Source organism: Electrona antarctica, assembly GCF_951216825.1.
Source record: "Electrona antarctica genome assembly, chromosome: 16".
NCBI classification, from domain to species: domain Eukaryota; kingdom Metazoa; phylum Chordata; class Actinopteri; order Myctophiformes; family Myctophidae; genus Electrona; species Electrona antarctica.
The window spans coordinates 40,236,461-40,262,758 of NC_136797.1; the positions used below are offsets into that span (position 1 = coordinate 40,236,461).

Sequence of the window (26,298 nt, forward strand, 5' to 3'; positions counted from 1 at the left end):
CACAGTGAAAATAAAGAAACATTTAAAACCCTTTGAGTCCTTGTGTTGAAAATGTCTTCAGATATACACATGTAAGGAAAACATGCAACACCACACTACTAAACACACAACCCATTTCAATGCAACACGTTCATAGATAGGCAATTTAGTTTTACATGTTTGACAAATAATAATTTTTGATAAATCATCTATTATGAGTGTCCCTGGCACCACATTGTATAAGAACCACTGATTTAGTTGCTTCAGTTACAGTCGCTACAGACTCATAAAAACCCTTACTTTGATGAAAATGTTTTAAAAAGATGTTGAACTTTATTTCAAAATCAAATTCATATCAAATAATCATCAGGAGCACAACATCCTGAAACAAAAATAAACATGAGACATCACACTTAAACTATACTGCAGTTCATCATGCAATGTGAATGTTACACTGTGAAAGTCTTCATTTAACTCCATTTAAGGTCTATTTGTGCACTCTCAAAGTTACAAAATGGTTACATTATTATTTAAATTATTCCTGGTGGTGATTCTCTCATCACAATATAATATCATTATCTGTGGTCATATTCCCATTTTGATTCTGAATCATGCAACATGCACAGTTCAGTTCAGTAAATTTTTTAAGGAGATTATACAAATGGACAGAGAGTCAACATGTTGCCCTCTGGTGGATGTTTTAAAAATACACATTTCCCCAAAGGCAGATTGATATAAAACTTGTCAGGAATCTTCGCTCTGCAGGCAGTTGATTATACAGTAGATAAGTAACAGGGCTCAAATTCACATGAAACACAAATAAAAACAAACACGAGCATCACAATAGATCACAGAGAAAGTGAAAATGAGCATAATTAACACAAGATAAAACAAAATTATATAAAACAAACTAAATTAAATCACACAAAAGCAGTTACATATTGACACACATTGGCTAGTGACACATAAGGTCCAAAGTTCCATTATAAATACAGATTCCATTTTTCCATTTCAGTATAATAGGCAATAGCCTATTGCATTATTTTATAGAAGTTACTACCAACTTCAATACAAACAAACAAACAAAAAATCTTTAAGGTATATTGATTATGCCGATTTTATTGCAAATCTGTTAAAGATATATTTTGGTAAATCTAAATGTGATACATTTAGATATAACTTTTTTGTTGCTTTGTTGTCCAAAATGTCTGTTTTTTAAGACGACCCTTTGATGAATTGAACATTGTGGACCCTATTGGAAACAAGTATAATGCTTAATTGGGTCGTCATTTTTCAATCAATCAATATCCGGAATAGTTTGCATTATTGCAGTGTGGAATAGAGGGAATGTGCATGACATCATCATCATCATACCCGGAAGTTATGTGGGAATGCCTACTGAGTGGCAAAAAACGACTTTCTGGCCTTGACAGCCCATTCATCCAAACAGAAAAATCTATAACCCCAAATCCTATCTGATCCACAAAAATCACTTGATTTGCCACTCGATTTGCCCCTCACTTTATGCATGCGCATACCCTCAATAGTTGTCATTATTATCAATATGAATTTATTATATGCATTAGTTTTCATGAATAGAACATAATACGTTATTCCAGGAACGAATGAAAACCCGTATGGATGCAAGTCATCACTGCCTCTCTGTTATACAGGAGTAAGGCCTCCCCTGGCCCTCGGCACCGGTGGGCGGTCCACTGGTCCTCTTCGAATGTTGGGATTGGGCGACTGCAGCTCCACGTCTTCCTCTACCACAACCTTTTTCTTCTTCTTCTTCTTCTTCTTCTCCGGCTCCGGCTCAGGCTCAGGTTCTGGGGCAGAGAGGGAGCGCAGGGATTTTAAAGCCTGATTCATATTCAGGCGTACATGCTGTCATCATGCACCGAAAATACCAGATCTACAAGCTCACAAACAATGTGTCGCAGTGACATTCAACTACAGTATGTATGGCCAGACATACTGTAGAAGTCAACATCAACATTTCATTTTCATTACGCTCACTAGGCTTTGATTTCTCCATTATTTTGGAGAAGTGTGAGTGACACCGAATTACTTATAAAATAGTTTGAAATCAATTTAGTAACAAAGCTGGACCAAAGACTCAAAATAGTCAACTAAATCACACAAAAATACATTTAGTACAAGTTAAACATTAGAGAATGAATAAACTGTAGCTAAAACCAATTTGATACAAATACTCTTGTATTTGGTGTCTTGGTGTACAGCATGTTGCTCTCCCCCATGGTGTTATCCAATGCTTTAGTTTTTATGGCAGGTTTGCTAGTTTAACTTTGTGACAATGCTTAGTTTGAGTTTAGTTTTCAATCCTGCGCCTGGCAACTAAGTCAGGTGCAGGATTGAAAAGGGCCAGAGTTAAGTATATTTTGTAACAAACCCAAGATAGCATTTAAAGAATATGCAGTTACAGATTAGGCTTATAAATGACTGACCGTCAACCGAGAAAACTTGGAAAGTGTTTAAAGCAGCTTTATTATTACATCCAATCTGTAAGACATTAGAAAAACAGTTCCCAATATTCAAGGAACACCAACAGATATTTCAGCAGCACCTCACAGCTTGTATTAACGTGAAAAAGACAAAGTTAATGAAACATTTTAAACAGGTCCACACAATTCCAGCAGGATCGTTTCGTAATGTCCCTTAGTATCCGCCTGTCAAACCAAGAGAAATACGTAATCAGTGATACAACAAAGGTAACTTCACAAAACCCGAGAATGTAGAAACCCGTAGAGCAACATTTCTATTGCTTAACCATGACAGCCATAGAATGAGCAGGCGGGGCAATCTTGAAAATACAGACAGAGTGACATGCATGTAAAATAGTGGACATTACCAATATGTCCTCCTGCAGAGTTCTTCCAAACATGGTCTTGTACTCATCCATGACTTTCTTCAAGTCCACCTCAGAGCGGGTCACCATCACCCTGATAAGAGTCTCATCACATGTGCCATATCCCTGTGAATAGACAGCCATGTTAACTACACAACAAAATCCTCAACGTTTGTTCACCTCCAAAGATTGTACCACTTTGAGATACACATGGATTGTTTGATTAGTCCATATAGGGTATAATCATCACTATACATGTATGTAGTCTACATTTGGACACCACTACAAATTGTATAATCACTACATGGTGCACTATAGTGAGTAGGGAGTGAAAGTGGAAACAGTTTGAGGTGACATTGCAGGCATTTTGCGAAATTTCCGAACAATCGCAAAACAGAAACTCTTTCAACAGTTTGTTTCATAAATATGTTATAGTAACCAAATATCAAAAGTCCTAAGAAATCCCAGTGGAACATATTGAAAAATGCTAATAGGCACATTTTTTAATTCTGCTTTAAGTTAGCCCTGCATAGTCAGCCTTGATCTGCCTTTGCAATGCATATTGCAGCGGCGCAGGGAGGGTGACATTTGTCACTGCATGCATTCCTGTGGGAAGGCAACTGTCAGCAGGGAGTGTTGGGCAGGAGGAGTAGGACGAAGGCTCTAAGGCTGAGCTCACACCTTTAATGCAATTCTCGTGCTCGTTGGATCAATGCTGTGTTGTGTCATGGCCGCCCAATGTATTTCCAATGGAGGTCACATGGTTTGACCCAACATTGTGTTGTGTGAGGGGGAGGGGCGCAGTCGAAACGCCCCTCACACAACACAATGTTGTGTCAAACCATGTGACCGCCATTGGAAATACATTGGGCGGCCATGACACAACACAACATTCATCCAACGAGCACAGAGCATTGCATTAACCGTGTGAGTGCACCCTAAGTCCTCCTGGTGGGGGCTCCTCATTGGCAGGTGAGTCAGTATAGGATCCACCACCGTGACAAGAAGCGTGTGGGGAGGAATCAATTGGCATAACGACTAAATTGGGGAGTAAAAATATGCTACACTAAAATAAAAATGAACAGAAAACAGCCCACACAAAGACTGACGGCATACCTTCATAGCCAGGTGTAGCTTCTCCGCAAAGAAACCAGGCTTATTCCAGGCACACTTCACTGTACAGCAAAGAAACAGTTTAGGGGGGGCAGCCCGATGGATCACAGAGTAAGAGCACATCAAGTCCACAGCTGAGCCCAGTTCAAATCAAAGCGCTACACAGCATGTTAGGCTTTGAGTTTTAAAGATAATTTAATAAAACAAAGGGATGAGTCTTAAATAAATTCTTTGCTAAATTGTGCTATTATCAAACTGACCATAGTCAAAATCCCTTGAACTTAGTAATCAATAGGATTCTGAACAGTGGCGTGCACAGACATTTAGAGGGGCAGGTGCTCAAGTTAAAAAAGGGCACCTTGTGCAGCGCGTGGAACCGGCCGGTTGCCTTAATCTATTTTGGGCGGGAACCCCTTTTGGTGTTAGCATTATGTTATGCTTTAGCTATTGAAAAATAGCAGATCTACAAGCTCATAGCGCGCCACTGAGTGGCGCGCTACGAGCTTGTAGGTCTGCTATTTTTGAAAAAAGAAAAAAAGATTTTCTCTTTTTTTTCCCCCGAAAGGGCACATTGCCAAAAGGGCAGGGGGTGCTCTAGCACCCCCTAGTGTCTATCTGTGCACGCCACTGATTCTGATAAGAATAATTTGGGGAAGAACACTCCTCACCAATGTCAATGAGACAGTCTGCAACGTCTCCTTTTAGCTCATTTCCCAAGTCTTTGGATAAGGTGTTCTCACTGAGGCTGGCGTATTTCTGGAACGCTATACGAGGTCAAACAATAAGAGCAACTGTACTTCCGTTTTCTTTTATGCAACAGGAAAATAGGTGTTGAAACTGATTTAAAGTTCAGTGGTCATGAAACTCAATGAATACAGAAAAAAATAGAAAAAGTGCCCTTCTGGGCACAGGTCTCCACCAGGAGGATAGGACTGTGAGATGTTTGGCAAAATGTTTAGGATTAATATAAACATGTTTTTGAGGCATTTTGTTCCAAAAATGTGTTTTGCAAAAATCAACCTGTTGGTGGCGCTATAACAGGCCAATGTGAAAAGGGTGGGATATATTCCTCAGCCTAGTAAGAAAATGTGTGAAAGATTTCACGTAAATTGCATGCTGCGTTCATGATTTGAGGCTTTTGTTCAAAACGGGGCAATCTTGCAAACTGTGAAAGCCAATTATAGCCAATTAGGATGGAATCTGAAATATCGGACAGATCCGACTTGAGCACATGACCATAGAGATGCTGTGTAACGATTTGTGAGATTTTTGGACAGAATCTGGAGGAGTAATATCAAAAAATGTGTTTTACAAAAGTCGGCCTCCTGGTGGCGCTATAAAAGGCAGATGCGGAAAATGCAGGTCAACGGTTTGTCCTTGGCCTCTAGGGAGTGTGCATGCAACGTTTCACGCAGATCGGTGCAGTTTTAGGTAAGAAATGTGAAAAGCTGCCTCATGGTGGCACTATAACAGGCCGTTCTGGAAAATGTGGGGCAGAGGTTCATCGTTGGCATCCAGGGAGTGTGTGTGCAAAGTTTGGCATCGACCGGGTTAACGGTGCCGGAGATTAGCTGGTAACGGACGGACGGAAGAACGCACACGCGGACGGAGTGCAAAACATACTCTCTCCCCATGCCTTCGGCCTGGTGGAGACAAAAAAGACTATTTATAACAAGCTTGTAATCTGTAAGAAGCTATGAGCAGCTCTCAGTTTGCACTTTAACATTTGACAGACCAAGCACAATACCTTCGCGCCAGACCATGAATATAGGCTAGCTTGTTGTGACATTAATTTCGAAATTTTCAATGTTGGAAACTTCAGGACAATTTTCACCAATGACAACATTCCTAAAGGGTAAAAGTGGACAAATTAATCTTACTTTTTTTTAGCTGAGGACCACTTCGACTTGCGAGGATGTCAAGGAAGGTGTTGATATCAATTGCTTTGCCGTTCTCACCTGCAGCGAACAGAGCCTGTGATAAACAGTTAAAGTTGCATTTGTTAGTTTGTTACTAAAATATTTTCAAACAAAACCAACTAATTGCAACAGAAACAGTCAATTCTCAAAGTGGGGTCCAGCGACACTCAGGATTCAAAAGCTACGTACCCTTACAGGTCTGTCTGTAAATGTAGTTAGTTATGGAGGTTGTTGAAATTAAAGGCTTGAGAACCAGAGCGGTTAACCACAGTGCTACTATAGTACAGTACCTTTGCATCTGTTTTGGCGAGGTCCAAGTCCACTTCACTGTCCTCATCTTTGTTGGCTTTCAGCAGAGCCTGCAGGGCCAACGTGAAGTCTCCACTGGTGTCACCTTTAATGATGTCCTCCAACTCCTCCTGGTACTCTGATGAAGAGGTTGGAATCATGATCAAGGAGATGGGTCGCACACACCAAGACTGGTTGAAAAAGTTTTATTTCAAACCATAGATATGACAAACGTTTTGGCTATCCAGCCTTCATCAGTGTGATGGAGGTTGGAATCATACCTTCACTTAAAACTCACTTGTGAAGTGAGGGGCGCTCTTACATATCACATTCTGGCCAATCACTGTTGGCGTACTCACTTTTTAAGCCCTCAGCCAATCAAATAGTCGCTATGGGGTACGGGTGTACACACAGACACAAAGCTGGGCATAGGAGGGGCTAGTGCCATTTTACTGTACAATGTAGGAACCTATGGTAGGTATTTGGGAGCATCAAATATTACAATGTTTAGCATACCTTCTTGAAAGACCCTCTTGATTTCATGGATATCATGGTTTGACCTTGATGCAAGAATTTCTACCAAGACACTTTCATGTGTGCCCAGTCCCTGTTGGATAGACAATTATCAGTGTTAAGTGCCAATAGTGATTGAATTTGGTATATGGTTCAAAAGATGGTGCCGATTTCTGTAACCCAAGTTCCTCATTCAGGGCGCACTACAAGAAACCATTTACAAAACTCTTTTAACCGCTTGGTTCTTAAAAGACACAGACTGTATCCATGGCTATCGTAGTGTAAATATTGAACTTGAGATAACAATCTTTGAAGCGGATATGAAATATTTATATTAATTAAATTACACAAAATGTAGGCTACCTTTGTGGCTTTTCTGAGACAGTGGGCATCAAACTGAGTAGGTGTCATGAGCAGAGCCAGAACAACATCCTCGAGGTCTGACCTTAGGACTGACTTCAGGTCATCAGCCAGAGCCTGAAACAGACAATAGCATTTCTGACTAATAAAGTAATCAAAGCACTGCAGTGAAGGTATGCAAGCATAATTTATGTAGTTTGTAATTTTAAATCTTCGATATGTCAGGATTTAGATATTATATATTGGTTAGTATTAAACTTATTGTAGGTATGGCATTTTATTTCTTCATTTGTAGGTGGCAGTTGTGATCCATTTATATGGGAGACTAGATGAAAATTAGCTTCTTGTTAATCTGGCATGTTTACATGACATGTTCAATTAATTGAATTCCTGTACATGACTACATGTATTGAACGTTCATTAACATGCAGCATGATGGTCTCAAAAACAGATTTTTAATAATGCAACAGATCGTTATATTTCGTTCTTTTGTTTAAAGAGTAGGCAGGCAATCTCCTCAAATTAGATAACTAAGGGCCATCAGAGTTCTGTCAAACAGTTAGCTGAAATGATTTGTTCTTTTTATGATTTTCAACTGAAAAGCCTGTACGTTTATAAAAAGGTAGGCTGAATTTCCCAGTCTTTTCGGTGAATGACGTGTGGGGGTTTTGATGACCCCGACTCACCTTCTCAGTGGATTCCTTATAGACTGCTTTGATCCTCTGCCTTTGTTCATTGCTTCTCTTCACCAGAAGGGAAATTATCACATCCTCATCTACTCCTGTGAATGGGAAAATATGTTATGTTTTAGGCTACACGTACTACGGCTACTAGATAATAAAAGACAACTTTCTCAAGTAGATTACAGAGATGTATGAATACAATCCCAAGAACATTTTCAAAGTCAAAATAGTGAGGAGCAGTTTGAGTCAAGAATTAAGTTTTTGTTGTCCAGTAAAGACCAATAAATAAACATAGTAATTGTTGAGATGTTGAATACCTAGGATAGCACCCGGCAATACCCAGTCTTGTGGATATCGAGTCATTTTGCGATGTGTAGAAGTGTATGCATATCTGTGCAGTGCATCACTATGTTCTTCTTACCTTTGGCTTCGATGGCTTTCTGCAGGTCTGAGGCGTCACGGCAGGCATAGAAGTAAGGATACGGAGAGATGGTTCCATAGAACTTAGGCTTCTTTGGCTTACCCTTGCAGCACTGAATGCATTCAATCAGAAATACACTTTAACACAAAGCAAGAAGTTTTGTCTATTGTACTGTTGTTCATGATTTTAACCACTGGAGTCCTATTTTATACTAGTTTGTCATATGATTGAGTACAACACACTGCATCTCAATGCGTTGTCAGCTCATAGATCTGCTATTATTTTTGCCATTTGATAGATTCTGAAAATGATAGCCTATATTACCCAAAAGTGTACATTATAAAAACACCAAAACTGGACCATCACTGGTATACTCACCGAGTCCACATCATCCTCATCAGGGTCACTGTCATGGATATTTAGGAAGAATTTCTTGAAGAAAGTCATACTTGGTAGGCTGAAATATGAGAGGGCCCAAACTGTGATTTAAAAATAACACACCAAAATAAAAGCAAAACTATTCACAAATATAAAACTCACCTGTTCAATAATTCGCTCGATGCTGCAATGGTAGTAGGCTCGATGCAGGTGTCCAATTCGCCTTGCTCAGTGGTAGTAGGCTCGATGCAGGTGTCCATTTTGCGTATGCAGTAGCGTACTATTTAACACACCTTTCAGTGACGCCAGAGGTTTCTACGGTTGTTTTCAAATGTGTTCAAGGCTGGCCAACCCCCTTGTTGTATTATCTCAATGCCAGCATTCCATCAAGGTGAGATGTCTGCTTCACTTACAGGTTGGGCAGCTCGTAACTGTAGACCTGTTTGGCACAACAACAAAAAAAACAAAAAAAAGTTTAAACTAAACTAAACATTGAGATCTCATCCCAGCCATGCTTTCGCAACTTGTGAAAATATTAAGTTTATACTTTTCAAATTTCCACTTGCTTCATATACAAAAACAATACCTTTATACTTGTAGCCTAGTCTACTATTACAAATAACTTAACATTGTGACCTCTCTCCAGCAAACAATCATTTTTGCAATCAATTGAAAAGATTAAAAAAAAAAAAAAAAAAAAAAAGTGTGGCCCTTCTTCTGTGGCCTGCAATGAGGTCATTACATGCCAGAACCTGACAATCAACATTTTTCCGCCAGCTAGACACATGTTTAAAACACCAGACAGACCATCAAGCACAAATTTCAAAAGGAGACAGCTAGACATCTCCGCATCTTGCTGTCTCAACCTGAACCAACCTCTTCTTATTCTTTGTGGAGTTGTATGGCAGTTGGCATCCTTAAGTGAGCCTGCCCTCACCTGTAGCTTGCCTTTTAAGCAGGTGAGGCAAACCATCACATAATCCTAATTGGTAACTCTGTAAACTCAAACACAGCTAATATAACAGTAAGGCCCATGATTTATCTTACACAAAAGTACATAATGAAGTAAGTTACAAGTTCAACAATGTTATGTGTTTCCCAATTAATTCACAGATTTTTATAATAAAGACAAAACATGATACCAACATAAACAAACACCCCTCCTCCTCTACAGTGCTTGGCCTCTTCCAATCAACAGGGTTGGAAAGTACTGAAGAGGAGTCAGGTGAAGTGAGCAATAATGTATCTTCTTCACAGTGAAAATAAAGAAACATTTAAAACCCTTTGAGTCCTTGTGTTGAAAATGTCTTCAGATATACACATGTAAGGAAAACATGCAACACCACACTACTAAACACACAACCCATTTCAATGCAACACGTTCATAGATAGGCAATTTAGTTTTACATTTTTGACAAATGTTGATAAATCATCTATTGTGAGTGTCCCTGGCACCACATTGTATAAGAACCACTGATTTAGTTGCTTCAGTTACAGTCGCTACAGACTCATAAAAACCCTTACTTTGATGAAAATGTTTTAAAAAGATGTTGAACTTTATTTCAAAATCAAATTCATATCAAATAATCATCAGGAGCACAACATCCTGAAACAAAAATAAACATGAGACATCACACTTAAACTATCCTGCAGTTCATCATGCAATGTGAATGTTACACTGTGAAAGTCTTCATTTAACTCCATTTAAGGTCTATTTGGTTACATTTGTGCACTCTCAAAGTTACAAAATGGTTACATTATTTAAATTATTCCTGGTGGTGATTCTCTCATCACAATATAATATCATTATCTGTGATCATATTCCCATTTTGATTCTGAATCATGCAACATGCACAGTTCAGTTCAGTAAAACTTTTAAGGAGATTATAAAAATGGACAGAGAGTCAACATGTTGCCCTCTGGTGGATGTTTTTAAAAATACACATTTCCCCAAAGGCAGATTGATATAAAACTTGTCAGGAATCTTCGCTCTGCAGGCAGTTGATTATACAGTAGATAAGTAACAGGGCTCAAATTCACATGAAACACAAATAAAAACAAACACGAGCATCACAATAGATCACAGAGAAAGTGAAAATGAGCATAATTAACACAAGATAAAACAAAATTATATAAAACAAACTAAATTAAATCACACAAAAGCAGTTACATATTGACACACATTGGCTAGTGACACATAAGGTCCAAAGTTCCATTATAAATACAGATTCCATTTTTCCATTTCAGTATAATAGGCAATAGCCTATTGCATTATTTTATAGAAGTTACTACCAACTTCAATACAAACAAACAAACAAAAAATCTTTAAGGTATATTGATTATGCCGATTTTATTGCAAATCTGTTAAAGATATATTTTGGTAAATCTAAATGTGATACATTTAGATATAACTTTTTTGTTGCTTTGTTGTTGTCCAAAATGTCTGTTTTTTAAGACGACCCTTTGATGAATTGAACATTGTGGACCCTATTGGAAACAAGTGTAATGCTTAATTGGGTCGTCATTTTTCAATCAATCAATCAATATCCGGAATAGTTTGCATTATTGCAGTGTGGAATAGAGGGAATGTGCATGACATCATCATCATCATACCCGGAAGTTATGTGGGAATGCCTACTGAGTGGCAAAAAACTACTTTCTGGCCTTGACAGCCCATTCATCCAAACAGAAAAATCTATAACCCCAAATCCTATCTGATCCACAAAAATCACTTGATTTGCCACTCGATTTGCCCCTCACTTTATGCATGCGCATACCCTCAATAGTTGTCATTATTATCAATATGAATTTATTATATGCATTAGTTTTCATGAATAGAACATAATACGTTATTCCAGGAACGAATGAAAACCCGTATGGATGCAAGTCATCACTTCCTCTCTCTGTTATACAGGCGTAAGGCCTCCCCTGGCCCTCGGCACCGGTGGGCGGTCCACTGGTCCTCTTCGAATGTTGGGATTGGGCGACTGCAGCTCCACGTCTTCCTCTACCACAACCTTTTTCTTCTTCTTCTTCTTCTTCTCTGGCTCCGGCTCAGGCTCAGGTTCTGGGGCAGAGAGGGAGCGCAGGGATTTTAAAGCCTGATTCATATTCAGGCGTACATGCTGTCATCATGCACCGAAAATACCAGATCTACAAGCTCACAAACAATGTGTCGCAGTGACATTCAACTACAGTATGTATGGCCAGACATACTGTATAAGTCAACATCAACATTTCATTTTCATTACGCTCACTAGGCTTTGATTCAAAAATTGCCTGTGCATAAGAGGAAATAGCTTCAGGATTGTACAGATTGTGCATTACATTCACCCATCTTAAACAGCATGGATTATCTGGTTAATTGTGCACAGTATAATTTGGTAGATGACCCCATTGTGAATGAATGTCAATGTTGGGTACTGTAGAGAAAAAGGAAGTTATCCTGATCACCCTAAAGAACATAAACTTTTGGTCAACTGACAGGTATCATGCATCTCCAACCGCTACCTTGACACCATTTATTTCTTCTCTACGTATACTCTCCTATGCACCGGTCCTTACAAGCAGTGGTGTAAAGTAATTAAGTACATTTAATTAAGTACAGTAAGGCCCAATCCCAATCCACTCCCTTGCTGACTCAATGAGCCCTCACTGACTTAGCTGCGCGTTCATGTGAAGTCTGCGAGGGCTTGAGGGATGTCCCATTTGAAATCGGTAAGTCAGTGAGGTCTCAGCCCCGCCCCTTTATGTGCCCTTTGCCAAAGTCAGCATCAATGCTGACTTTAGCTGACTTTGGCAAAGAAATTACCCACAGTTCATAGCGTTACCAGGGGAATGAGGGGGATCCTCCGAACGTCAATCATTTAAGTATGCAAATTAGTTATGTATCGTGGTTAGAATGTCAACAAACACAACAGTGCTTTCTCACTGTTCTCAAAGGGAGACGGAATGGAAGGATAGGCTATATATTTAATAACAATAATAATAATAAGGGAAATATGATGACAAAATGACTAATGAGCAAAGAATATGGAAATGCAATGTATAATGAATATTATTATATATGAATATTACAACCCCTATCACACAGGAAAGTGTATTTATGAAACTAATAATAAAACGATCAGCTTAAATACTAAAATAGACATGATAGACATGTCATGTAGGCACTGACTGTGAATAAGGACAGTTTTTATAAAGTGATGCAAAGTAATGGCGGACTCATCTTCAAAGTGCTGTCCCATTCCTTTCACAACAATTTGGATCCCTTGCAACCTCTCACCCTCAAGCACTTACAGCTGACGTCACTAAAGTCAATGAGGGTTCAGGGCTCAGGGATTGAGGGAGGCAATTGGGATTGGGCCTAAGTATCGTAGCAGCATATGACGTCAGGGTATAACAGGCTCTCAATGACGTAATAAAGATGTGGATTAAAGGACCCAATGCAAGGGTGTAATTGGTTTGATGACGTAATGACAATATGTTTTAGTGTCGGGAGGATTAAAGGTACTAATGCCCCTATGTATACATGTATGTAATCTGACACCACTGCCATATCAAGCACAAGTTGTCATTACGTCATAAGCTGGCACGGCGACATGGACGAAAAAGATTACGCGCGCTCTGCTTGCGCAAGTAATTACAGCTATTGAAACAATTAACTTCCCCCCAAAATAATGGAGAAACTATTAAAATATAAAACTCACCAGTTTGGAATTCACGGGTCTCAGTAGCCTACTATTTTACACACCTTGACTTGAATCGACACCTGCACCTTTCTCCAACCAGAGGTTTGAGTTTCTACGGTTGTTTTCAATGTATAAGGCCAACCCCTTTGTATTCTGTCATCCCAGCATTCCATCAGTGATATTCCTGCTTCACTTACAGGTTGGGCAACTCATAACTATAGACCAGTTGGGCAAAGATTTTAGTTTACTAAACACCGACATCCTGTGCTTTTTCCTCAATGCTTTCATGCATTACAAAGTTCACTTGCTTCATATAAATAAAACGATGCCTTCTACTTGCATCATTTACAAATAATTCTCAGTTGTGTTGCAGTATATAGCATAATTGTACATACAGTAACATGAAGTGTGAGTGACACTGAATTACTTATAAAATAGTTTGAAATCAATTTAGTAACAAAGCTGGACCAAAGACTCAAAATAGTCAACTAAATCACACAAAAATACATTTAGTACAAGTTAAACATTAGAGAATGAATAAACTGTAGCTAAAACCAATTTGATACAAATACTCTTGTATTTGGTGTCTTGGTGTACAGCATGTTGCTCTCCCCATGGTGTTATCCAATGCTTTAGTTTTTATGGCAGGTTTGCTAGTTTAACTTTGTGACAATGCTTAGTTTGCGTTTAGTTTTCTGCACTTTTCAATCCTGCGCCTGGCAAATAAGTCAGGTGCAGGATTGAAAAGGGCCAGAGTTAAGTATATTTTGTAACAAACCCAAGATAGCATTTAAAGAATATGCAGTTACAGATTATGCTTATAAATGACTGACCGTCAACCGAGAAAACTTGGAAAGTGTTTAGAGCAGCTTTATTATTACATCCAATCTGTAAGACATTAGAAAAACAGTTCCCAATATTCAAGGAACACCAACAGATATTTCAGCAGCACCTCACAGCTTGTATTAACGTGAAAAAGACAAAGTTAATGAAACATTTTAAACAGGTCCACACAATTCCAGCAGGATCGTTTCGTAATGTCCCTTAGTATCCGCCTGTCAAACCAAGAGAAATACGTAATCAGTGATACAACAAGGGTAACTTCACAAAACCCGAGAATGTAGAAACCCGTACAGCAACATTTCTATTGCGTAACCATGACAGCCATAGAATGAGCAGGCGGGGCAATCTTGACAATACAGACAGAGTGACATGCATGTAAAATAGTGGAGTTTCACATTACCAATATGTCCTCCTGCAGAGTTCTTCCAAACATGGTCTTGTACTCATCCATGACTTTCTTCAAGTCCACCTCAGAGCGGCTCACTATCACCCTGATAAGAGTCTCATCACATGTGCCATATCCCTGTGAATAGACAGCCATGTTAACTACACAACAACGTTCACCTCCAAAGATTGTACCACTTTGAGATACACATGGATTGTTTGATTAGTCCATATAGGGTATAATCATCACTATACATGTATGTAGTCTACATTTGGACACCACTACAAATTGTATAATCACTACATGGTGCACTATAGTGAGTAGGGAGTGAAAGTGGAAACAGTTTGAGGTGACATTGCAGGCATTTTGCGAAATTTCCGAACAATCGCAAAACAGAAACTCTTTCAACAGTTTGTTTCATAAATATGTTATAGTAACCAAATATCAAAAGTCCTAAGAAATCCCAGTGGAACATATTGAAAAAATCACACCCGTGTGAACTGAGTGGTGTAAGGTTTTATATAGCCTGATCAGCTCTGATCTGACGTAATGAAATCACACCTGGATGTGATTTCACAACTGGCTTTTTTTGTGCAGAGAAAATGACCACGGTTGCTACGGTCATCCAGTTCACCCGGGTGTGATTTAATTACGTCAGAAATTATTTTGAACATAGCAACCATGGTCATTTTTTTATGCACACAAAAGCCAGTTGTAGGAGTGGTTTACACCACTCAAAAAAAATCACACCCGTGTGAACTGAGTGGTGTAAGGTTTTATATAGCCTGATCAGCTCTGATCTGACGTAATGAAATCACACCTGGATGTGATTTCACAACTGGCTTTTTTTGTGCAGAGAAAATGACCACGGTTGCTACGGTCATCCAGTTCACCCGGGTGTGATTTAATTACGTCAGAAATTATTTTGAACATAGCAACCATGGTCATTTTTTTATGCACACAAAAGCCAGTTGTAGGAGTGGTTTACACCACTCAAAAATGCTAATAGGCACATTTTTTAATTCTGCTTTAAGTTAGCCCTGCATAGTCAGCCTTGATCTGCCTTTGCAATGCATATTGCAGCGGCGCAGGGAGGGTGACATTTGTCACTGCATGCATTCCTGTGGGAAGGCAACTGTCAGCAGGGAGTGTTGGGCAGGAGGAGTAGGACGAAGGCTCTAAGGCTGAGCTCACACCTTTAATGCAATTCTCGTGCTCGTTGGATCAATGCTGTGTTGTGTCATGGCCGCCCAATGTATTTCCAATGGAGGTCACATGGTTTGACCCAACATTGTGTTGTGTGAGGGGGAGGGGCGCAGTCGAAACGCCCCTCACACAACACAATGTTGTGTCAAACCATGTGACCTCCATTGGAAATACATTGGGCGGCCATGACACAACACACCATTCATCCAACGAGCACAGAGCATTGCATTAACCGTGTGAGTGCACCCTAAGTCCTCCTGGTGGGGGCTCCTCATTGGCAGGTGAGTCAGTATAGGATCCACCACCGTGACAAGAAGCGTGTGGGGAGGAATCAATTGGCATAACGACTAAATTGGGGAGTAAAAATATGCTACACTAAAATAAAAATGAACAGAAAACAGCCCACACAAAGACTGACGGCATACCTTCATAGCCAGGTGTAGCTTCTCCGCAAAGAAACCAGGCTTATTCCAGGCACACTTCACTGTACAGCAAAGAAACAGTTTAGGGGGGCAGCCCGATGGATCACAGAGTAAGAGCACATCAAGTCCACAGCTGAGCCCAGTTCAAATCAAAGCGCTACACAGCATGTTAGGCTTTGAGTTGTAAAGATAATTTAATAAAACAAAGGGATGAGTCTTAAATAAATTCTTTGCTAAATTGTGATATTATCAAACTGACCATAGTCAAAATCCCTTGAACTTAGTAATCAATAGGATTCTGAACAGTGGCGTGCACAGACATTTAGAGGGGCAGGTGCTCAAGTTAAAAAAGGGCACCTTGTGCAGCGCGTGGAACCGGCCGGTTGCCTTAATCTATTTTGGGCGGGAACCCCTTTTGGTGTTAGCATTATGTTATGCTTTAGCTATTGAAAAATAGCAGATCTACAAGCTCATAGCGCGCCACTGAGTGGCGCGCTACGAGCTTGTAGGTCTGCTATTTTTGAAAAAATCTTTTTTTCCCGAAAGTGCACATTGCCAAAAGGGCAGGGGGTCTAGCACCCCCTAGTGTCTATCTGTGCACGCCACTGATTCTGATAAGAATAATTTGGGGAAGAACACTCCTCACCAATGTCAATGAGACAGTCTGCAACGTCTCCTTTTAGCTCATTTCCCAAGTCTTTGGATAAGGTGTTCTCACTGAGGCTGGCGTATTTCTGGAACGCTATAAGAGGTCAAACAATAAGAGCAACTGTACTTCCGTTTTGTTTTATGCAACAGGAAAATAGGTGTTGAAACTGATTTAAAGTTCAGTGGTCATGAAACTCAATGAATACAGAAAAAACTAGAAAAAGTGCCCTTCTGGGCACAGGTCTCCACCAGGAGGATAGGACTGTGAGATGTTTGGCAAAATGTTTAGGATTAATATAAACATGTTTTTGAGGCATTTTGTTCCAAAAATGTGTTTTGCAAAAATCAACCTGTTGGTGGCGCTATAACAGGCCAATGAAAAGGGTGGGATATATTCCTCAGCCTAGTAAGAAAATGTGTGAAAGATTTCACGTAAATTGCATGCTGCGTTCATGATTTGAGGCTTTTGTTCAAAACGGGGCAATCTTGCAAACTGTGAAAGCCAATTATAGCCAATTAGGATGGAATCTGAAATATCGGACAGATCCGACTTGAGCACATGACCATAGAGATGCTGTGTAACGATTTGTGAGATTTTTGGACAGAATCTGGAGGAGTAATATCAAAAAATGTGTTTTACAAAAGTCGGCCTCCTGGTGGCGCTATAAAAGGCAGATGTGGAAAATGCAGGTCAACGGTTTGTCCTTGGCCTCTAGGGAGTGTGCATGCAACGTTTCACGCAGATCGGTGCAGTTTTAGGTAAAAAATGTGAAAAGCTGCCTCATGGTGGCACTATAACAGGCCGTTCTGGAAAATGTGGGGCAGAGGTTCATCGTTGGCATCCAGGGAGTGTGTGTGCAAAGTTTGGCATCGACCGGGTTAAAACATACTCTCTCCCCATGCCTTCGGCCTGGTGGAGACAAAAAAGACTATTTATAACAAGCTTGTAATCTGTAAGAAGCTATGAGCAGCTCTCAGTTTGCACTTTAACATTCGACAGACCAAGCACAATACCTTCGCGCCAGACCATGAATATAGGCTAGCTTGTTGTGACATTAATTTCGAAATTTTCAATGTTGGAAACTTCAGGACAATTTTCACCAATGACAACATTCCTAAAGGGTAAAAGTGGACAAATTAATCTTACTTTTTTTTAGCTGAGGACCACTTCGACTTGTGAGGATGTCAAGGAAGGCGTTGATATCAATTGCTTTGCCGTTCTCACCTGCAGCGAACAGAGCCTGTGATAAACAGTTAAAGTTGCATTTGTTACTAAAATATTTTCAAACAAAACCAATTAATTGCAACAGAAACAGTCAATTCTCAAAGTGGGGTCCAGCGACACTCAGGATTCAAAAGCTACGTACCCTATACAGGTCTGTCTGTAAATGTAGTTAGTTATGGAGGTTGTTGAAATTAAAGGCTTGAGAACCAGAGCGGTTAACCACAGTGCTACTACTAGTACAGTACCTTTGCATCTATTTTGGCGAGGTCCAAGTCCACTTTACTGTCCTCATCTTTGTTGGCTTTCAGCAGAGCCTGCAGGGCCAACGTGAAGTTTCCACTGGTGTCACCTTTAATGATGTCCTCCAACTCCTCCTGGTACTCTGATGAAGAGGTTGGAATCATGATCAAGGGGATGGGTCGCACACACCAAGACTGGTTGAAAAAGTTTTATTTCAAACCATAGATATGACAAACGTTTTGGCTATCCAGCCTTCATCAGTGTGATGGAGGTTGGAATCATACCTTCACTTAAAACTCACTTGTGAAGTGAGGGGCGCTCTTACATATCACATTCTGGCCAATCACTGTTGGCGTACTCACTTTTTAAGCCCTCAGCCAATCAAATAGTCGCTATGGGGTACGGGTGTACACACAGACACAAAGCTGGGCATAGGAGGGGCTAGTGCCATTACCATTTTACTGTACAATGTAGGAACCTATGGTAGGTATTTGGGAGCATCAAATATTACAATGTTTAGCATACCTTTTTGAAAGACCCTCTTGATGTCATGGATCTCATAGTTTGACCTTGATGCAAGAATTTCTACCAAGACACTTTCATGTGTGCCCAGTCCCTGTTGGATAGACAATTATCAGTGTTAAGTGCCAATAGTGATTGAATTGGTATATGGTTCAAAAGATGGTGCCGATTTCTGTAACCCAAGTTACTCATTCAGGGCGCACTACAAGAAACTATTTACAAAACTCTTTTAACCGCTTGGTTCTTAAAAGACACAGACTGTATCCATGGCTATCGTAGAGTGTAAATATTGAACTACCTTTGTGGCTTTTCTGAGACAGTGGGCATCAAACTGAGTAGGTGTCATGAGCAGAGCCAGAACAACATCCTCAAGGTCTGACCTTAGGACTGACTTCAGGTCATCAGCCAGAGCCTGAAACAGACGATAGCATTTCTGACTAATAAAGATCAAAGCACTGCAGTGAAGGTATGCAAGCATAATTGATGTAGTTTGTAATTTTAAATCTTCGATATGTCAGGATTGAGATATTATATATTGGTTAGTATTAAACTTATTGTAGGTATGGCATTTTATTTCTTCATTTGTAGGTGGCAGTTGTGATCCATTTATATGGGAGACTAGATGAAAATTAGCTTCTTGTTAATCTGGCATGTTTACATGACATGTTCAATTAATTGAATTCCTGTACATGACTACATGTATTGAACGTTCATTAACATGCAGCATGATGGTCTCAAAAACAGATTTTTAATAATGCAACAGATCGTTATATTTCGTTCTTTTGTTTAAAGAGTAGGCAGGCAATCTCCTCAAATTAGATAACTAAGGGCCATCAGAGTTCTGTCAAACAGTTAGCTGAAATGATTTGTTCTTTTTATGATTTTCAACTGAAAAGCCTATAGTAGGTTTATAAAAAGTAGGCTGAATGACGTGTGGGGGTTTTGATGACAGACTCACCTTCTCAGTGATACCCTCATAGACTGCTTTGATCCTCTGCCTTTGGGCATTGTTTCTCTTCACCAGAAGGGAAATTATCACATCCTCATCTACTCCTGTGAATGGGTAAATATGTTATGTTTTAGGCTACACGTACTACGGCTACTAGATAATAAAAGACAACTTTCTCAAGTAGATTACAGAGATGTATGAATCCAATCCCAAGAACATTTTCAAAGTCAAAATAGTGAGGAGCAGTTTGAGTCAAGAATTAAGTTTTTGTTGTCCAGTAAAGACCAATAAATAAACATAGTAATTGTTGAGATGTTGAATACCTAAGATAGCACCCGGCAATACCCAGTCTTATGGATATCGAGTCATTTTGCGATGTGTAGAAGTGTATGCATATCTGTGCAGTGCATCACTATGTTCTTCTAGCCGCAATTTGCAACTCTAGATTTTTTTATAATGGGATGAATCTAGAGTTGCAATACCCTCCATTGACTCCCCACTCATCATTTTGCGTTTGCGATCTGCTTGTCTTAAACGACGTTAAACTCACCAACATTGCAGCTGTTGTCCAAGCTTGAATTATTCTCTTTCAATCTGCAAAGCTTGTTTTTCATAAAAATCCCCCGTAGACATGTTATGAGCTACTTTATGTCAAGAAGAAGAAATGTTGGAGTTTGGAAGCGCTCGTTTGTATTAAGGGGTCGCGCTGCTGCCTCCTGCATTATGTGCAAATGCGAAACAGATGCATGCAGGGACGTTCAGGGACTTACGACGAGCGCTTCCAAACTCCAGCACTTAGAAAAAGAATCACTTGCACAGAATGTCTTGACAGAAAGTAGCTCATAACATGTCTACGGGGGATTTTTATGAAAAACAAGCTTTGCAGATTGAAAGAGAATAATTCAAGCTTGGACTACAGCTGCAATGTTGGTGAGTTTAACGTCGTTTAAGACGAGCAGATCGCAAACGCAAAATGATGAGTGGGGAGTCAATGGAGGGTATTGCAACTCTAGATTCATCCCATTATAAAAAAATCTAGAGTTGCAAATTGCGGCTATATGTTCTTCTTACCTTTGGCTTCGATGGCTTTCTGCAGGTCTGAGGCGTCACTCAGAGAAGAGAAGTCAGGATACGGAGAGATGGTTCCATAGAACTTAGGCTTCTTTGGCTTACCCTTGCAGCACTGAATGCATTCAATCAGAAATACACTTTAACACAAAGCAAGAAGTTTTGTCTATTGTACTGTTGTTCATGATTTTAACCACTGGAGTCCTATTTTATACTAGTTTGTCATATGATTGAGTCACGACTCACAACACACTGCATCTCAAAGCGTTGTCAGCTCGTAGATCTGCTATTATTTTTGCCATTTGATAGATTCTGAAAATGATAGCCTATACTACCCAAAATTGTGTACATTATAAAAACACCAAAACTGGACCGTCACTGGTACTCACTGAGTCCACATCATCCTCATCAGGGTCACTGTCATGGATATTTAGGAAGAATTTCTTGAAGAAAGTCATACTTGGTAGGCTGAAATATGAGAGGGCCCAAACTGTGATTTAAAATAAAACACACCAAAATAAAAGCAAAACTATTCACAAATATAAAACTCACCTGTTCAAGTCACATTGCACAGTGGTAGTAGGCTCGATGCAGGTGTCCATTTTGCGTATGCAGTAGCGTACTATTTAACACACCTTTCAGTGACGCCAGAGGTTTCTACGGTCGTTTTCAAATGTGTTCAAGGCTGGCCAACCCCCTTGTTGTATTATACTCTCAATGCCAGCATTCCATCAAGGTGAGATGTCTGCTTCACTTACAGGTTGGGCAGCTCGTAACTGTAGACCTGTTTGGCACAACAACAAAAAAAAAAAAAAGTTTAAACTAAACTAAACATTGAGATCTCATCCCAGCCATGCTTTCACAACTTGTGAAAATATTAAGTTTATACTTTTCAAATTTCCACTTGCTTCATATACAAAAACAATACCTTTATACTTGTAGCCTAGTCTACTATTACAAATAACTTAACATTGTGACCTCTCTCCAGCAAACAATCATTTTTGCAATCAATTGAAAAGATTTAAAAAAATATATATATAACAAAAGTGTGGCCCTTCTTCTGTGGTCTGCAATGAGGTCATTACATGCCAGAACCTGACAATCAACATTTTTCCACCAGCTAGACACATGTTTAAAACACCAGACAGACCATCAAGCACAAATTTCAAAAGGAGACAGCTAGACATCTCGCTGTCTCAACCTGAACCAACCTCTTCTTATTATTCTTCTTTGTGGAGTTGTATGGCAGTTGGCATCCTTAAGTGAGCCTGCCCTCACCTGTAGCTTGCCTTTTAAGCAGGTGAGGCAAACCATCACATAATCCTAATTGGTAATTCTGTAAACTCAAACACAGCTAATATAACAGTAAGGCCCATGATTTATCTTACACAAAACTACATAATGAAGTAAGTTACAAGTTCAACAATGTTATGTGTTTCCAAATGAATTCACAGATTTTTATAATAAAGACAAAACATGATACCAACATAAACAAACACCCCTCCTCCTCTACAGTGCTTGGCCTCTTCCAATCAACAGGGTTGGAAAGTACTGAAGAGGAGTCAGGTGAAGTGAGCAATAATTTATCTTCTTCACAGTGAAAATAAAGAAACATTTAAAACCCTTTGAGTCCTTGTGTTGAAAATGTCTTCAGATATACACAGGAAAACATGCAACACCCAGAGATGGGCAAAATACATTGAAAATGTATTTTGTTACAAAATACAAATACTGGGTCACAGAATGTATTTAAACACAAAATACAAATACTGGTCTGAGAAATGTATTTGAGGTACAAATACGTATTTTGTATTTTGAAAATACATTTATTAAAATGTATATAATGATAAGTAAATTCATAATTAATTGCCAAATATTAAATTAATGACCTGTCAGAATGTCTAATACATTGAAGGTTATTAAGAATGATACACTTTATATTTTAAGCAAATCAATGTGCTATAACTGTATCAAACAGGACCCACAAAGGAATGGATTGGCCATCTGATTCATCACTGTCACTCCTCTTTGACTTCTACCTCAAGAAAAATGTAGAAAGAGATTGATTGATTGGGCCTACCACCAATTTACATTTAAACCAACAATAAAAAACAAGATAAGTAAACAAGATACTAATGACTAAGATGAATAGATTATCAATTAAAGGAGCATTCAGTGATTTGGAAAACCCCCGTCTTCCCCGGTAACAAGATGTGCACATGCAGTGCCGATTCTGGCCTACAAGGGGCCCTAAGCATGATTGTAGCAAGGGGGCCCCCCATGAAAAAATGGGGGGTTTTGAAACAGTTTAAAACAGTTTTAAGTAGACAAACAGAGCAGAATAAGGTAAACATTTATTGTCTGTCTGTCTGTCTGTCTATGACAGACTGACTGGTATAAACAGCGCCCCCGGTGTAGAGGGATGGTATGACAGACTGGTATAAACAGCGCCCCCAGTGGGGAGGGATGGTATGACAGACTGGTATAAACAGTGCCCCCAGTGTAGAGGGATGGTATGACAGACTGGTATAAACAGCGCCCCCAGTGGGGAGGGATGGTATGACAGACTGGTATAAACAGCACCCCAGTGGGGAGGGATGGTATGACAGACTGGTATAAACAGTGCCCCCAGTGGGGAGGGATGGTATGACAGACTGACTGGTATAAACAGTGCCCCCAGTGGAGAGGGATGCTATGACAGAGAGACTGGTATAAACAGCGTCCCCAGTGGGGAGGGATGGTATAAACAGCACCCCCAGTGTAGAGGGATGGTATAAACAGCGCCCCCAGTGGGGAGAGATGGTATGACAGACTGACTGGTATAAACAGTGCCCCCAGTGGAGAGGGATGCTATGACAGAGAGACTGGTATAAACAGCGTCCCCAGTGGGGAGGGATGGTATAAACAGCACCCCCAGTGTAGAGGGATGGTATAAACAGCGCCCCCAGTGGGGAGGGATGGTATGACAGACTGACTGGTATAAACAGCGCCCCCAGTGGGGAGGGATGGTATGACAGACTGACTGGTATAAACAGTGCCCCCAGTGGAGAGGGATGCTATGACAGACTGGTATAAACAGTGCCCCCAGTGGAGAGGGATGGTATAAACAGCAACCCCAGTGTAGAGGGATGGTATAAACAGCGCCCCCGGTGGGGAGGGATGGTATGACAGACTGACTGGTATAAACAGCGCCCCCAGTGGGGAGGGATGGTATGACAGAGACTGGTATAAACAGCGCCCCCAGTGGGGAGGGATGGTATGACAGACTGACTGGTATAAACAGTGCTCCCAGTGGGGAGGCTGTGTTGTGGCTTTAGTCACAAACTTAAGCATAGCCCCTGGAAATTATAGATACAAACACAAGGATAAAAAAAAAAACTCAATTGTATATATATATATATATATATATATATATATATATACACACCCCCGCCGCCCCCCCCACTTTGAAAGGGGGGCGTTTCCGCGTGGTGGAAATGTCTACTACGATAGGCCTGTCCTTGATTCTGATCACTAAGGTACGCTGTTGGCGGAAGATTTCACCATTGAGCAGCGTTACACTCACTGCGCAAATAACGTAAAAAGCCCCCACGGCTCCGCCCGCCCTGTGCTCACCGTTCCTTGCCAGGCCTCAAACGGCCTGGCCAATCAGCAGCGGCTATCCCGCCTCTAGCTGCTGCTGATTGGCCAGGCCGTTTTGTGGCCGGGCATCAAGTCTGCCTGAGAGTTCCCAGATGGGAGCAGGAGGGGGGAACCCAGTGTACTCTCTGCTGCCCCATCTGGCGGAGTCAGGTTATGTGTTTTGCCCCTACAGTTTAAACCTGAGGCTGTGTAAAATGACATTAAAAAGTATTTTATGTATTTGAAATACAGAAAATACTAGATCTGAAAGTATCTAGATACAAAATACATCTCATTTCTTCCATCCCAGCAAAATACAAATTACAAAATACAAGTATTTCAAATACGTATTTCAAATACATGTATTTCAAATACTGCCCATCTCTGGCAACACCACACTACTAAACACACAACCCATTTCAATGCAACACGTTCATAGATAGGCAATTTAGTTTTAAATATTTGACAAATGTTGATAAATCATCTATTATGAGTGTCCCTGGCACCACATTGTATAAGAACCACTGATTTAGTTGCTTCAGTTACAGTCGCTGCAGACTCATAAAAACCCTTACTTTGATGAAAATGTTTTAAAAAGATGTTGAACTTTATTTCAAAATCAAATTCATATCAAATAATCATCAGGAGCACAACATCCTGAAACAAAAATAAACATGAGACATCACACTTAAACTATACTGCAGTTCATCATGCAATGTGAATGTTACACTGTGAAAGTCTTCATTTAACTCCATTTAAGGTCTATTTGTGCACTCTCAAAGTTACAAAATGGTTACATTATTATTTAAATTATTCCTGGTGGTGATTCTCTCATCACAATATAATATCATTATCTGTGGTCATATTCCCATTTTGATTCTGAATCATGCAACATGCACAGTTCAGTTCAGTAAAACTTTTAAGGAGATTATAAAAATGGACAGAAAGTCAACATGTTGCCCTCTGGTGGATGTTTTTAAAAATACACATTTCCCCAAAGGCAGATTGATATAAAACTTGTCAGGAATCTTCGCTCTGCAGGCAGTTGATTATACAGTAGATAAGTAACAGGGCTCAAATTCACATGAAACACAAATAAAAACAAACACGAGCATCACAATAGATCACAGAGAAAGTGAAAATGAGCATAATTAACACAAGATAAAACAAAATTATATAAAACAAACTAAATTAAATCACACAAAAGCAGTTACATATTGACACACATTGGCTAGTGACACATAAGGTCCAAAGTTCCATTATAAATACAGATTCCATTTTTCCATTTCAGTATAATAGGCAATAGCCTATTGCATTATTTTATAGAAGTTACTACCAACTTCAATACAAACAAACAAACAAAAAATCTTTAAGGTATATTGATTATGCCGATTTTATTGCAAATCTGTTAAAGATATATTTTGGTAAATCTAAATGTGATACATTTAGATATAACTTTGTTGTTGCTTTGTTGTTGTCCAAAATGTCTGTTTTTTAAGACGACCCTTTGATGAATTGAACATTGTGGACCCTATTGGAAACAAGTGTAATGCTTAATTGGGTCGTCATTTTTCAATCAATCAATCAATATCCGGAATAGTTTGCATTATTGCAGTGTGGAATAGAGGGAATGTGCATGACATCATCATCATCATACCCGGAAGTTATGTGGGAATGCCTACTGAGTGGCAAAAAACGACTTTCTGGCCTTGACAGCCCATACATCCAAACAGAAAAATCTATAACCCCAAATCCTATCTGATCCACAAAAATCACTTGATTTGCCACTCGATTTGCCCCTCACTTTATGCATGCGCATACCCTCAATAGTTGTCATTATTATCAATATGAATTTATTATATGCATTAGTTTTCATGAATAGAACATAATACGTTATTCCAGGAACGAATGAAAACCCGTATGGATGCAAGTCATCACTTCCTCTCTCTGTTATA

General features: G+C 39.7%; 4 protein-coding genes across 6 annotated transcripts in view; 1 reads left to right on the plus strand and 3 right to left on the minus strand.

The window, feature by feature from the left end:
- Positions 1-26,298, plus strand: part of LOC306940117 (serine/threonine-protein kinase NIM1-like) — an 805,056-nt gene that overhangs the window by 710,882 nt on the left and 67,876 nt on the right. The window lies entirely within an intron of this gene.
- Positions 889-9,497, minus strand: LOC306940118 (annexin A1-like). 3 transcript variants are annotated; one of them, XM_079525104.1, is made up of 13 exons: positions 9,400-9,497; positions 8,686-8,962; positions 8,524-8,602; positions 8,146-8,257; positions 7,728-7,822; positions 7,045-7,158; positions 6,685-6,775; positions 6,171-6,307; positions 5,842-5,935; positions 4,630-4,725; positions 3,965-4,023; positions 2,852-2,974; positions 889-1,808 (listed from the first exon to the last, which is right to left on the minus strand). In XM_079525104.1, exons 2-13 carry the CDS (start codon positions 8,781-8,783, stop codon positions 1,746-1,748), a joined length of 1,161 nt encoding a protein of 386 aa, XP_079381230.1. In that variant the 5' UTR covers positions 8,784-8,962; positions 9,400-9,497; the 3' UTR covers positions 889-1,745. The 3 variants fall into 3 exon arrangements, with proteins under 3 accessions (XP_079381230.1, XP_079381231.1, XP_079381232.1); XM_079525105.1 differs by having other exon boundaries at positions 9,390-9,434; XM_079525106.1 differs by lacking the exon at positions 889-1,808 and adding an exon at positions 2,469-2,669.
- tmc2a (transmembrane channel-like 2a) overlaps positions 10,665-26,298 on the minus strand; it is a gene marked incomplete at its 5' end in the record, with an annotated part of 35,940 nt that continues 20,306 nt past the window's right edge. The window contains one exon of the mRNA XM_079524072.1: positions 10,665-11,590. Coding sequence (XP_079380198.1) covers positions 11,430-11,590 — 161 coding nt within the window. The 3' untranslated portion in view covers positions 10,665-11,429. The remainder of the gene's footprint in view (positions 11,591-26,298) is intronic.
- LOC306940119 (annexin A1-like) lies at positions 14,069-22,049 on the minus strand. The gene is made up of 13 exons (XM_079525107.1): positions 21,934-22,049; positions 21,275-21,506; positions 21,112-21,190; positions 20,726-20,837; positions 19,664-19,758; positions 19,004-19,117; positions 18,709-18,799; positions 18,189-18,325; positions 17,866-17,959; positions 16,717-16,812; positions 16,074-16,132; positions 14,458-14,580; positions 14,069-14,269 (listed from the first exon to the last, which is right to left on the minus strand). The coding sequence occupies exons 2-13, from the start codon at positions 21,322-21,324 to the stop codon at positions 14,213-14,215; spliced, it is 1,107 nt and encodes a 368-aa protein (XP_079381233.1). The 5' UTR covers positions 21,325-21,506; positions 21,934-22,049; the 3' UTR covers positions 14,069-14,212.